Source organism: Fusarium musae, chromosome 9 (genome assembly GCF_019915245.1).
Source record: "Fusarium musae strain F31 chromosome 9, whole genome shotgun sequence".
NCBI classification, from domain to species: domain Eukaryota; kingdom Fungi; phylum Ascomycota; class Sordariomycetes; order Hypocreales; family Nectriaceae; genus Fusarium; species Fusarium musae.
The window spans coordinates 2,441,964-2,459,482 of NC_058395.1; the positions used below are offsets into that span (position 1 = coordinate 2,441,964).

The following is a 17,519-nucleotide window of genomic DNA, read 5'->3' on the forward strand; positions in this document are numbered from 1 at the left end:
GAGCAATTGGAACTGTTCAAGTGACTTGCACGAGCAGGGATAGAGAAGGGGCGAAGTTAGTGTTCTAGGCCATGGCTGAAGACTGTATCCGAAATAGCTTGCAGTCCGGGGTTGTCCAGCTCTGATCGGCATGGACTCTGCTCGGCCTTTGTGCGATTGAGCATCTGGCCGTTCATCTCATGCAGTTCCCCAAGGAGCAGATTGCGATATCGATGCGATCCTTTTTCTAATCTAATTCTGTTTCCATAGCGGACAATTGCTCACCCATCTTGAGCATCACAAGCCTTGGACATACAATGGCCCACCACGTTCATGGGAGACGGTCAGCCAGCGACAAATGGCCGCCTTCACTACCAGATCAGCAAGAAACTCTGGTAGACAAGACATTTGTGTTCAGCGCCGATGAGCTTATTGCTTCGACGTTAGTTGGACGAGGCAGCTTGCTTCACAAGCCTGGCAGGCTGGTAACGCTCAAGACTCGTGTAAGTTAACTCATCCTAAAGTCGCAAACATTAATTAATTGAGCTTCATTAGTCTATAACTTCAAAGAGCTCAGACTCTGATGAGAATACAAGTGCAGAAGCTGGTGGTGGTATCAGAGTCGTGAGCACTCCTGGTCGCTTCTTTGGTGAGAGGGACTGGACACGCTCTACAGTCAAGCGTAAACAGGACCATGCCTCATTAGATGCCGATTTTGATGATCATTCTGGGCATAACCATCGTCAGCGACACAGGCATCGTCAAGTCAAGAAATGGCTGGAAGATGATGAGCCGCGCGATGACGGTCCGCATCGTGCCAAACCGGGTAGACGATCACTTGGCCATGGACGGCCGGTGATAGGAAGAGCTGGTGATGCTGACAAGCGACCTCGGGCTCCATCTGGAGGGTCTCGTTATGCGTCTTCTGGTACACAGACAGCTGCTGGATCAGCATCGCCTTCTGCTGGTGACAGACCTGTACTCCCTGGGCAGACCGGAGGGGACAAGCCTGGGACGATTGGTTCTGGTGGTCCACCTACCAGCTTGCCCACCACAGCTCCAACGGGAGGAAGCGGGCAGGCACCAAGCGGAGTATTGCCTCCATTCACGGCAGGAGACCCAAGACTGACAAGTCCTCCTGCTGGCCCTGCGGCTCCTCCAGCGTCGGTTGGGCAAAATATCCCACCACCATCCTCAGTCCCAGGCATCCCAGCTGTTCAGCATCCTGGAGATGTCGCAACTCTACCTGTGGCTGCTCCGGTATTGAGTGAGCCAAAGGTCTTGCCACCAACTTCAGCTCCTGCTGTCCCAGCCGTGACACCCATCACAAACCCAGCTGTGCCTCCTCCAGTGTCGAGTGAGCCCAAGGTTCTACCACCAGCCTCAGCCCCAAGCGGCTCTGCTGCTGTACCCATCACGAACCCAGTGACAAGCGCGCCAGGCTTGCCTCCCCCACCGCAACAGCTCATTCCCCTCAAAGACCAATACATGCTCGCAGCGACTGGTCAATCAACTCAGATCCGCAGTGCAACGCCAGGTATCAGCGCTGGTACCGTCCCGTCTGACCACATCGTCTTCTCAACTCCGGACACCGGCACTCAAGCATTTCTGACTTCGTCTGGACCCATTATCTTTGAGACTTCCTTGGAAGCGATCAAGGCTAACATCAGCGAGTTTCCGCTGTCGTTGAGCGATCCTTTGAGACGAGATTTTGGTGCAGCTTGGAAACTTGACGAAAATGCATCTTATCTTCAGAATGCGGATGTCAACTTGAAACTTGGCTCGGATGGCAAATCTCTCGAAATGACCGGTTTCAGGGTCAAGGTATCCAAAGATGCAAACAGCGCTCCGCTTGTGTTCTCTACTGATGCGAAAGTGCTCAACGACGAGTTTGAGACGGGCTTCTTCCACACCTCAAAAGACATCAGTATTACCACTCGTACTGGTATTGATCGGTACCCAGGCCATCTACTTCTGGGTCTGGAAGTCAGTCCTTCCAATGGTGGATTCGAGAATCTTGCCGACCTTTGTGCAGTGGCCCATATCAACCCCAAGCCTTGGCTCAAGATGTTGCTTAAAGAAACCACAATCAAATTTGGTGCTTTAGCTGGTACGCCAGCCCGCAACGCGATGTGGTATATTCCAGGTCCAGGATCTAAATGTTGTGTTCGACTTGAGGCCTCTGTCAATCTCGACGGCAAAATTGGGAGTTTGCTGAACAAATACCTCTCTGGTTGGAATGATCACATCCCTCCCATGTCTGTTGTTGCCAAGAGGACTGTATCACCATCCTCTGGTCCTTGGGGAGATGCCTTCACTCTCGGAGAGCTCACTATCGCTGCGGAGCCAGACATCAAGGGCGAGAAGCGTGCGATGGGCATGTATGCGACGATAGGAGAAGATCACATCAATGTGTTCTTCGTCTGCTACTCGAAAGCGCTTCAGTGGGGAGCACTCAAAGAGTGGATCAAGAAGAGCTGTACCGAAGTAGGTACTGCCCTTGACGACTTGGAGAAGGTTCTTCTCAATACCGGTCATCAATCCAAGGCCCAAAATACCAGCACGTCTCATATATATTGGAGAAGGGTGACTGTCACTCTTCTGAACAACCCGAACGGCGGTACAACTCTTGCCGGCATGCGTCTTGAGCTCGAAGCTTCTATGCAAGTGCTTGTTCCCGAGGACAAGCATTCAGTCTTCACAATGGAATTCACGTGGACGAAAGGCACTGGCGAATTCTCAGGCGAGTGCGAGTTTAGTGGTATTGGCAATGTAATGGGACAAGGGAATCCTCCGCTGCAGTACTATCTTGACTACGAGCGATGGGAACAGTTCTCCTACCTTGATCCATCAGAACCATACATGTCGCTACGTTACCTCGACAGTAGCTTGGTTCACCATCTGCCGTTTGGTGTACCTACTGAGATCACAAAGGCTGATCTATATGTCTCTAATAAGAGCTTGCGCGTCAGTGGCCGTCTTGAAGCTTTGATTGGGAAACCAACAGAGAGTTCGGCCGTCTCAGACCCATCGAAGATACCGTCTCTACAGATCGAGCATACTATGCTGGGCTTCGAAGTCAACTACTTCTTCGATTCCAAGATTTTCAATGCCGTTCTTGATGGATCTATTACCCTCGTGCCTTTCAAAGAAGGTGATCCTCCGCCATCGCTGGAGGCCATGATAACGTATTCGTCACAGGAGAGCGAAGTCTCATTCCGCGCGCATGCATCGCACATCCCAATGACAGCTTTGCACTCTCTGTTCGCCGCAGGCGAAGAGAAGACGCATGCTATGTCTATTCTGGAGAGTATTGAGCTGCAGCGCATTGGCTTCGAAATCACGGCTGGCAAAGGACAGGCAACTCAGGTTAAGTTCGAAGCGAACCTCAAGATCTCCAATATTCTACTGGAGACAAAGTTCGAACGTAAAGGTACCAATACTTGGATTCTCACAGCTGGATTGCATAAAGAAATAACAGCGGCTGGCCAGGCGTCTAAGGAGTTCACACTCGGTGACGCTGTGCAGAAGCTCTTGGGTCAAGAAGTCCTAGACATCCTGCCAGGCTTTGTCACTGGAACAACGTTCAAAACATCCAACTCTGGTGACGACAAGTTTAATGTTGTCGTGACTCGGCTGGATGGTGCAAAGTCACATCTCGTGTTTGGTGCAGAGCTCAAGTTTGGCATGCTCAATGTTCAGTTTGCTCAGCTGGTTCCTATCACCGGAAAGACAGATAAACCCTCACCCATCAAGAGAATGATACGCGTTTCCTTGGGACCTCTACCTTCTATTTCAAAGCTGCCGATTCTCGGAAACTTGGACATACCGTTTGATGCCCTCGAGTTCCTCTGGGTCAACACCATGTTCACACAGGAGGATATCAGCACTCTGAACGGAAGCCACGAGATGTTCCAGAAACAGCCATTTAAGATGAGACCTGAGGACAAAGAATTGGCTGAAGGTTTCCACTTCCGTCTTGTCGGTAGCCAGGGCGTCTTCCTCGACCACGTCTTTGGCCAGGACAAGAAGGAGAAGAAGAAGACAACCCCAGCAGGTGCAGTCACTCCTGGCTCCAAGGCCACCCCTGCTCCAGTCGAGGAGAAGAAGCCATCCACAGAAGCAACTACACCCAGTGGTGGCGCGCCGGCGACCACTGCTGCGCTTGCGAAGAAGAAGGGGCCTCTCACTCTCTCGGGTATCTCGTTGTCTTACGAGGGAGGCGTCTTGCGCATCCATCTTGATGCCAGTGTTCTCATCGGACCCATAAGTGCTGGTATCCAGGGCCTCAATCTTGTCGTTAGACTCGACTCCAAACAGATCCACGGTCTTCACGACATCCTTCATGTCCCAATTGATGTAGAGATCGAGGGATTTGACATGTCGTTCAGTCGCATGCCCATTCAGATCGCAGGTGCTTTTCACCACAAGCCCGGCACCAAAGCGTACTTTGGAGGTGTTGCTATCTCATTGAGCACCTTTTCTATCGCGGCCCTTGGCTCCTATGAGCAAGTTCCAGCCAACGCCGCAACAGGTACACCAGAATACGATTCCTTCTTCATATATGCTATGATGGAAGGACTCATTTTCACGATGGGTTGGGCAGAGGTTCGTGGTCTTATGGCTGGCTTTGGATACAACTCCCGTCTCCGGCTACCTGCCGTGGAGCAATTGTCCACATTCCCACTCATCCAGGGTTTCGAACAACAAGGAGGCTTCAACATGAACCAGGCTATCAAGTCGCTGACGGGCCCTGATGCTTTCGTGACACCTAGTATGGGCTCCATTTGGTTGGCACTCGGTCTTGTCATTCGAGCTTGCGAGGCTATCGATATGCGTGCTGTTGCAACAGTGGCTCTTGGGCCCAACCAGACCGACATTGGCTTGATTGCTCGTGCAACAGCTACTCTTCCTCGACGTGCTAGTCCTGATAAAGCTCTTGTCCTCATTGATCTATCTGTGGTTGGCAAGCTCGACCTTGTCAATGGCGAACTCTCAGTGGACGGCCTTATCAATCCCACCTCCTTCATCCTCAACAAGGATTGCCGTCCCTCCGGTGGATTTGCCATCAGAAGTTGGTTTGGCAAGAATAACCCACATTCAGGCGACTGGGTCGTCAGTTTTGGTGGTTATCATCCTATGTACCAAGTCCCGGCGCATTACCCTCGTCCACAGCGATTGGGTATCTCGTGGACGCTCAGTTCAAACCTCAGAGTCACTGGTAATGCATACGCAGCCATTACACCAGGAGCTGTTATGGCAGGAGGAATGCTTCAGGCTGTCTTCTCTGCTGGCCCTCTAGGTGCTCATTTTGATGCGCACGCTGACTTCCTCGTCACCCTCAAGCCTTTGCACTACATGGCTGATATGGCAGTATCTGCAGGCGTGTATTACGAGATCAGGGTCTGGCGCTTCAGGAAGAAGATCTCTGTCAACGTTGGAGCTTCTCTACACCTTGAAGGACCACCAATCCACGGCAGTGTGCACTTTGATCTGTCGGTTGTAAGCTTTACTGTCAGCTTTGGCTCTGGATCGTCCGAGGGCAAGAGGGCAATCAGCCTACGTGAGCTCATGGATCTCGTGCTACAGGAAGGAGGTGATAGACGGGACAACAACAACGCTATTGTGAATCCTCACACGTTCACAGCTGTGTCTGGTCTTCTTGGAGATGACAAGAAGAAGAGTGACACTGTCAGCAAAACTTCGGGCAATAAGGTGGCTTCTGACAAGGAGCGTTGGCAGGTCCGCAGCGACAACTTCATATTTTCAGTTCGAAGTGCGGTACCAACGAACTCCATTGGGGTTGAGGGCCGTCCTGGTACTCAGTACAGTGGCAATTCTATTATCAGCAGACCCATGCAGATGAAGAAAGACACAGGTGACTCTTCAAAGATCAAATCAACGCTGGGCGTCAAAGTTCGGAACGTCAAGGAAGATAAGATCGTTCCTTTCCGCGAAGTAGCCAAGGTTGAAGATCAACTACCAGCCAACTACTGGGGTCCTTACTCTGAGAACACAGCGGACTACATGAGACCTGATAAAATGCCTCCAACAGTCTCTCATCTCGTTGGTGCGACTCTGATACCACCACCACCCGCTGCCCCTGAGCAGTCCATTCCCGTGTTCAAGTCCATGCCACAAAACCACGATGCCCCGCCATGGAGACCTGAAAAGGTCAAGAAGTCCGTTCGCTATCTCGACCACACAAATGCTAGAGACAGCGTTAAGTGGTCTCGCGTCAAGGGGGCTATGGGCATGGAACCCGAGGCAAAGAGGGAGAAGCCTCCTATGGACACAATCTTACTGACAGAAGCCGGAGAGGCAAGAGAGGCTGCTGCTCCTAAGCCCCCATTGACCAAGCCATACCGTCAAGGTATCCTCAATAGCTTCATCAGCTTGGCCCATGGTGGCACAGACGCGGAGAGCCTCAAGGTGCAGAAAGCCTACAAGGGGATTGGTGATAATGTACCCGATGTCATCTTGAACGATCCTCAGCGCTTTTACATTGGTCCTCCAACAGTGTTCTGCAACTAAAGATATTTGCTGTTGTCCTGGCCATGTTCTCTACTTTGGCCGGTTTCATTTTCTACCCTGTTATAGATTTGTAGGTGTTTTACATTTCTCAGCCAGCTAGTCTTTCTTTAATGCATTTGAATCATAATTCGCTTAATGTTCGAATCACTCAACATATGTCCTCTTGTATGGCAGTTCATAGTCATTATTAACTGCACCACCAAGCTGCTTGGATTATGCCGCACATTGAGTAACAACGCCATCACAAGGGCAGCCGTAGACAGATAGAATCCTCACCTTGGTATTGAGCTAGCGGATGAAAGCAGATTATTGAGAAATCAGCCATGGGCCGTCTAGGTCGGAGAAAACCCACCGGGTGGCCCAGGTAGGACGATAGTGTGCCGGGAGCCCGAAGGCGATATCTCTGGACCTGTGATCAATACTTTCCGCTCTAGACCTGAATAGTCTACGATTTGATAGTGCGTCTGTTTCAGCAAGCCCGGTTTCCTGCACCCTGGTCGTATCCTCCTCTCTCTACACCCCGGGTGTGTGGCGAGCTTTGAGCTGCAGCTTCGCAAACTATCGATGTCTGGACCCATGCCGTGTAACTCTTCTCCCCCTCTCTGGTCAGTAAGGGTCTCGACATGCTAGGGTTCTTCCCTCGAGGTACATTGCTGTCCTGTCAAATGATGGAACTTTGACTTCTTGAACATCAGAGGCCTCGATTGTTAGCACTTGCACCCTGTACGCGCATTTGAGTATCCAAGATCTTGCAACGCCGTATTGCAAACCCGATATTAGTATCTTCAGTTTTCATTACCGTGAGCAGCAGCTTTACCACGTCACACTGTCCTTTCCATCTTCAACCAGTCAACGCGAAAAGATGAACTCCGAAGACGACAGCCAAGATGAAAGGAAAGGCCCAGGCATACTTAATAAGAAAATAAGTAAGGAGAAGAAAGAAATGGAATGGTATGAAACGAATAATCCTCGGCGACAGAGATTTCGTGGTGGCATTCCTGTTGTCGATGAGCTGCCAGAAGATAGGGAGCCGAATGAGTGTAAGTCAAGTGCTCCTGGTTGAGTTCGTCACGTACTCGTTCTTACAGATTCACGAATAGGCTACGCACTGAATAATGCACCGATAGCCACTCAAACATACACTGGACTTTTATTGGGACCTCACGAGCCTCTTCGATATGATGGTAAGCATGACCTCCCCGGCAAAGCAATCCGTGTACCAACAAGTGTGTGTGTAGCCTTCATACCAACTGGCGAAACTTATGACTTTTTGCCGTGTCCGCCATTTCCACTCAGAGCAAATGATATTCTCGGCTTCAAAAACTATTACGGTAAACACACTATAATGAAAAGATATGGCGAATTCGTGCCGGGTCCTGTAAGTATTGATTTGGCGTGCTTGATTACCCAGCTAATGGTATCAAGGTCGTCTTCAAGCCATACAAACTGCTCCTCTATCGTGGCCGCTCTAGGGCTCAGCCATTACATGACGACCAACATCGGTTTGTGTATCTGGCACAGGGCAAACCTGAGTCGGGGCAGCAGGTAGGGGACTGCTTCATACGGCTCGAAGAGATTCACAAGCGTATGAACGGTACGAGCTTTGACTATGAGGAAGATTATGATTTGTATATGGAATATCGCAGAATCCGGAGCCGCATTGCAAAAACCACTGCGAAAAAGCCCAAGAAGACTCTAGAAGACCAATTTGCAGCCCTTCAGAATGACAGGGGGGGTCTGCTTAGATTTCGCTGCTGGACTGTCGCGGGCGTCCAAAGTTCAGTGGATGAGAACAGGCTGTATACAAAGCTTTTCGGGTCGATGTCTCACATATTCAAAGGGGACGACTGCATTGAACTATTTCGCGTTTGGGCTGGTAAGTCATATATTGGTCTTGCATCAGACTTGCACTGATTCAGATTATAGAGATACTCCGAAGGTCACAAGGCGATAAGCTAGCAGCAAAAGACTTCTTTGGTCGCTATTGGGATGCTGTAATTCCACCTGAAATCACAGGTATATTCGCAGCCGGGTTCAGGATCATTGTGGGATTGAACTACACAAAAAGCAGAGACTACCCTGACGTGAACCTTCTGACAACTGAGCAACGCAAGCTTCTGAAGGAAGAAGTGTTGGGCGTAGTGCAGCGTGTTGTTGATACGACTCGTCTCAAGTTCAGACCTCAACTTACTATCGATAATGTCTTTATCGACGATGAGTTTACTGTCAATGCCACCAACGGTGCGGCGGACTGGTCCGCTATCGGATGGAGATCTCTTGACACGCATCCGGCAGGCCTTTACAGTATCGCTGTGGACCTACCAGTACGGCATTTCCTTCGTTACGCTGTCGATGGTAAACCATTTTGGCAACCGAAATACGAAGCCCCTCCGCAGCAGTCTGCTCTGGACCTTAACGGGCGGCTGGGCAGATGCCGCCCACACACACTGCGAACAAGAACTGAGGTCAACAATCTTTCGATAGATGGCGCGAGAAACCGCCCGAGAAACCCAACTCAGGACAAATGCGTGGCTGCTGGCGGGTATTCTGCGAACTTGGTACGTGGCACTCTCTCGAGGCTTCCTTTAGATGCGGTGCTGCTTGTTCTGACACTTCCAGGCTTTATCGGACCTATATCCTGGCTATTACCCGACGGCTGCCGACGCGAAGAAAAGAAGAGTTGCAGAGGTAAGCAGCCTTTCTCTTCAGATTCTCACATACGATGCTGATAACAGCAGTGGCTTCATAGATCGGCGTTCAGTTATGGGGGACTTATCCAAGGAGATCCAAATTCTTCGCAGGTCGCTAATAATCTTGTGCTCGGCACGCCTGACACCAACACAGTTATGATGAGGTGGGCGAGTTGTGAGATACCCTTGACTGAGACTACGATTGGCTAACCCTGAGCAGATACGAAGCTTTTGTTAAACGTCTCGCTGAGCATGCAAATGGTCACCAAGGCTGTACAGTGGTCGTCGAGACAGAAATTCAGTATCCAACCCTCGAAGGATGGAATGAGGATTGGATTAGACAAAGCCAGTACACATGGCTTGCACCCGCCCTTTTCTACAAGTACGAAAACCCCAACAGCACGCCTGTAAGTGAAAGGACTACCAGAATGTATTGTAATTGTCGAGTGCTAAAATGTTGTGCAGGCCATGTCCATGGAACGGGAATTGTATCCGTTGAACCGCGAGTCCTGCCTGTTATTTCAGGCCCTCCTTGATAAGTCCTTCGAGAACATATGCTGGGGGTGGAATTGCTGGGGCGATAATGATGTTGGGCGAACTCTCCTAGACGCTATGCGTGTGGCTGATGATGATGAGGAAGGGCCAAGCGAAGAGAAAGCGATCGAGTTGGTTAATGAGGATCTAGCCCAGAGACCCGAATGAGCCAGATATTAGCTAGCAAATAGGTTTCATATAATCGGTTTACACTATCATGAATCTCATAGCTCGAGGTAATAAACGCAGCCAAGTCCTCCTGTCACATCCGTATGGGCTATTGCAAACGTACTACTTGCTTGATCAGCAGCTCACATTGTAAGTCACAGCTGAGAACTTGACATAAAAGATGCGATTACAGAGCTCGAAACTCGAGGAGCTTACCGACGTATTGTCTCGACCATGAGAGGACTGGAACCTCACCATGCTCGTGACTACGACAGGAAATGGAAACTACCTATGCCTCGGCGAACCCCGAATGTGACTGTGACTGCGACTTCTAGATCGAGGCCCTGAGTGCGGAATGCTGTCTTTCCGAAGTCTTATTGATCTGGAGAACTCGAGAGCTGAAAATATTGATTCCAGCCTCCGGTCGGAGTGTTGCTTTGATGGCGGGGTTAATTGAGAGGCGTCTGCTGAAAAGACCCTGGGACTGCATTAGCGCACTAATCTAGCGCAGTAGACTAACTTAGGCTGCGCAGCACGCGAACTTCAGGGGATGAATCCCCTGTAACGCCCAAGGGAGCGCTATCGATGCCGCGTGTCTCGTACTCCGTGTGCGATACCAAGCACAGTACATGTGCGACTTACACCCGATTGCTAGCCCCCCTCCGCACCCAGACCAGTCTAGACAGAACAAGATGCAGCTGAAATGGAACTATCGAAAAATAAGCATGAATAGAGTGGCTGCGTTACGAGGAATTGACTCCGATGCCTGTTTCGATAAAGCGATGCAAGTGACTGGCTTCCTTGCAGCTTTGCGCATGCTCATTCTCCATTCCCCAGTTCATTCATTCACTTCTCGCTCTTTTACTTCAAGAATTCTACAATCACATTTTAGTCTACAGAAGTTGAGGTATCATATCACCAAGAGTTCAAGTGACTGAGGTTGCAAGACAGCAACAGAGTCGTCGCGATGCTGCAATCTCCTCGTAAGTAACCACAACTGATCTTCAATTGACATTGAGCACAGCAATTAATGCTAACTCTTTTGGTAGAAGCAGAAGAAGTTGCGCCGCAACTCCCAAAGGTTGCAGAGCCCTTGGTAGACATCACAGAGCTTGGTCCGGAGTCACCCTCAGAAGGCTCTGAACACAGCGAAGAAAATTTCCAGCCAGTACAAGATTCACATCTTGTCTTCGACGATGAGGTCGACACTTCAGAAGCAGACCTCACCATCGACACTGTTTTAGACAGGCGACTTCGAACAGCACCATTACGTCCCCAAGGTCGCAGATCCATCTCAGGACAGCAGAACAGAGACGTGAGCCATGGCTCTCAAGGCTCTGATAACAGTTTTGTCAAGAACGATGCCGATAGCACCACGATCCGAAGAGTTCATATCAGCTTGCCAAAGCGCAACAGTCGCAATGACTCGCAGCCTCTATCTACAAGACGCACAATGTCTAGTGAAACTACAACTACTTCTGGTAGTTTTATTGGACGACGTGCTGTGAGCAGTCAATCCAATAAAGCGCTTTCCACAGAAGATTGCATGGTTAGAGCTTATAGTTCTCTCCGAGAGCTGCGCATGACATGCACACTTCCAGCTACACGAGAGCGCGTTACAATTCATCACGTCTTTGACCTCATTGACAAGACGCGCATGAGACTCGTGCCTCATCAATGGAGTCTTGTGGACAGACGTCTGAAGCAAGTCCAGTCTTCAGCCGAGCGCATCGCGGATTTCGTCGCGCTTATGAAGAACCATGGATCTGATGCTGAGAGCGTGGCCTCCATGTTCTACTCCAGCTGCGAGCTTGCGCTTTCAATGCAGGGAAAGCTTACCAGTGCTAGCACGGCGCTGGATAACTTGCTTGCGGTTTTCCATCGAGCTAGTGTTACAATTCAGCATGTGAGAGCTTCGGTGCCCGAGGGCGTTTCGTCGGATAAGCTTTATAGCTGTTTGCCCAAGGTGCTTCAGTCGTTGCAGCAGATTTGTTTGGGATTCATTGACATTTTGGATGAGATCAACAAAGGTGAGTCCTCAACGCTACCATAATTCATGTATACTAACGTCTCTGCAGCCGGTTCCCGCACCTCGTCGTCGCTTATCCTTCAGATCGAGCAATATTTTGAGGCAGACCTGGCTTCATTGTCTCTGGCTGCGCATTCAGCGTGCGAAGAACTCTGGATCCTGTCGCTCAAGGGTAGTTCCGACGGTTCGCTTGGGACCTGTCATGGCCCCGTGCAGGACTGGCTGAACGGGCATGGACATTGCAACCACGGTTTCTCTCGAGGCCACCATGGAAGCAAACATGGACATTCCTTTGTCTTCGACTGCGTTGAGCCTATCGTCGTTCAGTTCTTCAAGACACCCTCTAGACTATTACTTGTCGCTGGAGACGCTGGCTATGGAGAACAAGAGCTCGTCTCCAACATCATCGAGCGTTTACAACTGTCTTTGTCTCTGGATGCGAAGCTACTTCGCGCATCAGTCACGTCTGCGACACAGGGCTCTTCATCCGTTCGCCTGCTCAAAGCATTGCTTTTCCAGCTTCTCGACCAGTCCATCGGCGACACTGGCTTGCTGGATGCGATCAACACTGTCAGGAAACGCAGCGAAACCGAGTCAGCTGAGAAGACAGAGGACCTATTGTGGGAACTTCTTGGGGATCGCTGCTCCAAGGCCAGTGGAAACGTTGCCATTGTGATCAACACCATTGACAGTCATGGCACTGATAGCTCCTCCAAGTTTCTCGCCAAGCTCCAGGCACTTACTTCCAAGTGTGATAATATTAGATGTCTTGCATTGGCTGATGCCGATTCAGCGAGATCCATTTCTGGCACTCAGATCTACACTCTGTCTCGCATGGATATTCGCAGAAATGCCCGCTCTTTCATGCAGATGGCGCTCTCGACCTCTGCTATACTCTCATTTCTCTCAGCTGAAATGAAGAGGGAGCTGCAGAAGCACATCGCTGAACGCCAGTGGACGTCCCTTCTGGAAGCTAAGCTCATCCTTCGCCTCCTGGAAGCCGAGCATGACCTGGGTCGTATGACAGACATCATCTGCAAAACACCCAAGACCGTCCAGGGCATTCTTGACAGCATGCTTCTCAAGATTGACTACTCAAACCCCGATATGCAGTCCCTTCTTTCGTGGCTTCTGGTCGGAAAGCGAGCTATCCAGGTTGATGAGATGGAGCGCTACGGCTCTGTCACTATGAGTAACTGGCTCAGAAGAATCCGTTCCGGCCGGTCCGTGAGCTCCAACTCTCCTCTTGCCAGCATCATCACCATTCGCAGCGGTCGCATCCAATTTGTCGACTCTGTTGTCCAAGCTAAGATGCATCATCTTGCTATCCATGGCAAGATTGCTTTATCCCTTAACCTGGCTCATCGAAGGGTAGCGATTGACTGTCTTGAGCACGCGAAGAAGCACCTTCAGCAAGACAAAGTCGATATCGTCTTCCAGAACGTGTCCCAGACTCAATGGGCTACTGCAGCTTCGTACAAGGACTTCGATCCGCTGATGGTTTATGCCGCCAGGAATTGGTATGAGCACTACGAGAAGTCTCTTTCTTCGTCAGAGAAGCTCTCGCGACATCTCCCCGCCGATGTATCCTCAAAGATGTCTGATTCGGTCTTGATGGCCTTGGCTGAGTGGCACTTCCTCAGATCTGAAGGCGATTGTATCACAACGAACAAGCAATTGACGAGGATTCTTTCCCTGCGAAAGGCCGCGTTTGGTGCAAATGCCAAGTCTGTGATCCAAACATTGATCAATCTTGCCCATTCGGATCTTCGCCACACCATTAGTATCGAGAGGTTGGTAGAAGCCTTTGAAGCAGCTATTCTCACCTTCGAAGACCCCAGCCCCCAAGCTACTGCTGGTGCCAAGTACATCATGTCCCTGGTCAAACCGCACACGACACTGTCTTCCAAGAGCTCCAAGGTCTACAAGTACCTCTGGCGTGTCCTGAGGGCTGAGCTCGGAGAGAGCCATGATCAGACACTTGCCGTCGCTCAGAGGCTCGCAGAGTTATACAAGGCGGAGATGCGCTTCGCTGAGGCCGCTGAGATTCTGCACGACATGTATGTTGCGTGCTGCAGAACCAGAGGTCTTTTTGCAAGCAAGACTCTTGATCTATTCCACGTGCTTATTGATGCGCTTGAGCACGCTGACGATATGGCTGCTGCGCAACAGCTGTGCCAAGATGTCTTCGATGCTGCGCCTACTTTGGAGACGTGGACAGATGCAGCACTCTCCGCTATTACTCGCATTGTTCGACATTACCAGGACCGCGGTATGTCAAGTGCTTCCAAGGGTGCCCTTCAGCAGCTATGGAGTCTTCTCCAAGGTCAGCTGAACAAGGAGAACAATAACCATAGTGCCATTTTGGTGGCGTTCACCTCTGTAACTCTGCAGTTGGCGACTAAGTTGCGTGACTTGTCTCTAGAGAAGGAAGCTAGCACAACACTGGTGTCATTCTGGACTTCTGTCTCCAGGTTCGTGACAACCGACCGCCGGTGCGAAGTGACCACGCTAGTCAACCTCAGAGAGATTGCACAGCTTCTTCTGCGACTCGAGAAGAATCAGGAAGCACTGAGCATCCTTCGAGTTCTCTATGAGATCCATCAGCTACCTTCTCATGACCACTTTGACGAAATGCTGCAAGTTTACTCTGCGCTTATTGTCTGCTACAAGGGTGTCAAGAACCCGATCGAAGACTTTTTGTGGCTCAACATCCTCGACAGTATTCTCCATAGCACCCATGGTCACGGAGATATTGGGTCAGATACGGTCTTTTTATGCAGAGATCTAGCTCATTTACATCGCTCGCGCAAGGAGTGGAAAGCAGCTATCAGCATCTGTCGCAAGAGTCTTGAAGTTCTCTGGCCACAAGTCCTTGTAGATGGAGGACACCTGCATCTTCCCAAGACTTTCACTCGCGAGCGCGTTGAGATTGCGATCATCATGGCTCAGATGTACAAGTTGACTGAGCAGGCCACTCAAGGAGATATCTTGATCAAGTCCATCGTCAAGTGCTGCAAGTCTAGCGTGCTTCTCTGGCAGTCTTCCAGCCAAGACATCGCCCTGATCCTTTCTGGAGCTCTTGAAGATGCCGGCTTGCATCTTGAGGCTCTGGAATTTTGGAAGTCTATTGTTGGCGATTGCAGGACTCACTTGGGCCACTCTCACTCATTCACACTTCACGTGGCTGCCGCAATTGTCCGTCTAAGCCTTCATCTCGGCACCGTTATTGAAGATGACGATGACATTTGTGATTGCTTCGATGAGGAGCCAGATGAAGATGATGTCGCTTCGATCATTGTCCTCATCGAGGGTCTCCTTGCTCTGTGCAAGAGCCAGAGAGGTAAGGGCAAGCGAGAAAGCTACACGATTCTTCTCCGTCGGTACGAGCGCTTGTGGTCATACTACGCCGACCTGCGACACCATGTGTCAATGGACGCTGCACGCGGATTCGAAATTTATATCGGCTACTCACAGACGCTACTCTCGGTTGGCAGTGTTTCCATCGCCGTGCGGTTGGCTCGCAAGCTAAGAACAATTATGCTGTCAGATCTGGGACGACAAGATATTTGGTACCTCAAGGCATCGCTTGAACTGACCAAGCTTCTTGAGATGGATGACACGACTCTTCGCGAGGCTGTCGATATCTACGATGAGCTGAACGAGATCTGCCTGGGTCTGTCGGGCTCGGATGATGCATTTATCGAGATTCTACACATCATTGAGGAGCGATTGAGTGTTCTCATGTCGAGCAAACCTCTTCTCCACGATAGAGCAGAGACCATCCTCATCAAGTCTTGGAGGCAATGCGCCAAGAAGCACGGCTACGGTCATGAGCGCAGCATCTCAAGCTTGAAGAAGGTCATCGACTTCTGGGTAGTGAATCTCACTGTTGAGAACAAGAAGCAAGCCACAGTCACCTTGGAAGAGGTCATCCTAGGAGTTTTGAAGAAGGAGACGAATCCCAGGAAGCTATTCCATCTCGCCGAACACTTTAGCACCATGTACAAGCTCCTTGGAGTTAGCCATGGAAACCTGGCCTTCTTGCAGACGATTCGCTCCGAAATTGCGCGATCGCAACAACCTCAAGGTCTCTGTGGACAAGCGTACCTCGAGAATAAGCACAAACGTTCTGTGACTTATGACAGAAGATGCCTGGTTCTTGTGTATGCTATGGAGGAACTGTCCAGGAAGAAGACGGAAAGCCTCTTTGATGACATCTTGATGCGAGTCGTTGCCGAGACGGCTCTTTATGAGGCGTGGCTTCGAGCTGGCCAGCAAAATGACCAGCTTGGCAATCTCTTGACTACTGGTTCACGATTGATCCAGCATCTAGAAGCTTACCATTTGCGCTCCGAGGCGAGTGGCATTCAGGACGAATTGTGGAAACTGTTCTGCCGCATGCTGGATCGGCCAGAGGGCAAAGGTAGCTCAACATATCATCTCTTCCAGGCCATCCTTGCTTCATCTTCCGAACACGACATTTCCGCGTCGCTGTTGGACGATGCCTTTGGACTCATTCAGCAACTAGGCGATGCTGGTTCTCATAAGGCTTGTTTCTACCTGTCTCAGTGGGTGTTCGAGTACAGTGAAAGTGGAGCCGATAGCGACGATAGCTCCTCTGCCCTGATACTTCTCAAGTTGAGTACATTACTCTACAAGATCTCTGAGATCGAAGTCGATGTTTCTCTACGTGGTCTGATCGAAGAGCTGGCTACGCAGTTGGGAGTCTTGGCCATGAGCTACACTTCTGACATTGACTTGAGCGTCTTGAGTGTTAGCCACCTCACCTGCATCCTCAGTATCGCTGGCAAGCAGAATGACTACATCACTCTCAAGGTCAGTAACCCTCATCTATTCGAAGTATCTCTACTAACCATCAACCAGCGCATTCTTGAACTTCTATGGAACTCACGCGACCACTACGACTTCAACCTCGAGCCCACAACCACCATCGCCATTGGTAAGCGACTCGCAGAGGTTCATTTCGCCTGTGGAGAACACAACACGGCGTTCACTCTCCTCGAGGATATCAGCTATAACCTCAAGGATGTATATGGAGCCAACCATCCTATGGCGATGAGTTGCATGAGACTTCTAGCATCTATGCACGAGAGTCTAGGCCACCGCACCTCGGCTATTGACGTTAGATTCCTCATGCTCAAGGATGCTGCGACATGGGATGACGACTTGACCTCTCCAGGATCACAAGATGAAGCAGTCGCCTTCTACTTAGACCAGCTTCAATTCCTGAGGAGCGGGTATGCATCCGTTGGGCAGGATTACTCATGGCATCTGGAGCAGAACATGGACTACCTTGAGGAGATCACATCCAAGGTGAAGCAATTGATCTCGGTGTCTTCTTCTTCTTATGATGTGGGAGATATCTTGGACCTCGGGGCCTGGGCTGGCTTGGATGAGGCTGAGGTGAATGAGGATGCATTGGATGTTTGGTGCGCGCCTGAAGATTGGAGGGTTGAGATGGGAATGGAGGATGATGCTGATAGTTGTGCTTATTCCACTTCGGAGACAAACGTGTAATATGGGTTCTAGTTGCTTGGAGTAATGGCATTCTTGTCTTTTAT

At 50.4% G+C, this 17,519-nt stretch overlaps 3 protein-coding genes across 3 annotated transcripts; all 3 read left to right on the forward strand.

Annotated features, from left to right (window-relative positions):
* Positions 1-296: 296 nt before the first annotated feature.
* J7337_011997 (uncharacterized protein) lies at positions 297-6,513 on the forward strand (the record flags this gene model as incomplete). Its single annotated transcript, XM_044829530.1, has 2 exons — positions 297-482; positions 550-6,513. The coding sequence occupies 2 exons, from the start codon at positions 297-299 to the stop codon at positions 6,511-6,513; spliced, it is 6,150 nt and encodes a 2,049-aa protein (XP_044676205.1).
* An 862-nt stretch (positions 6,514-7,375) lies between these two features.
* J7337_011998 (uncharacterized protein) lies at positions 7,376-9,905 on the forward strand (the record flags this gene model as incomplete). Its single annotated transcript, XM_044829531.1, has 9 exons — positions 7,376-7,553; positions 7,602-7,739; positions 7,925-8,248; positions 8,354-8,389; positions 8,440-9,071; positions 9,133-9,201; positions 9,315-9,367; positions 9,424-9,610; positions 9,669-9,905. The coding sequence occupies 9 exons, from the start codon at positions 7,376-7,378 to the stop codon at positions 9,903-9,905; spliced, it is 1,854 nt and encodes a 617-aa protein (XP_044676206.1).
* Positions 9,906-10,872: 967 nt separating this feature from the next.
* J7337_011999 (uncharacterized protein) lies at positions 10,873-17,475 on the forward strand (the record flags this gene model as incomplete). Its single annotated transcript, XM_044829532.1, has 3 exons — positions 10,873-10,888; positions 10,955-11,935; positions 11,984-17,475. 3 exons carry the CDS (start codon positions 10,873-10,875, stop codon positions 17,473-17,475), a joined length of 6,489 nt encoding a protein of 2,162 aa, XP_044676207.1.
* Between the last annotated feature and the right edge of the window lie 44 nt (positions 17,476-17,519).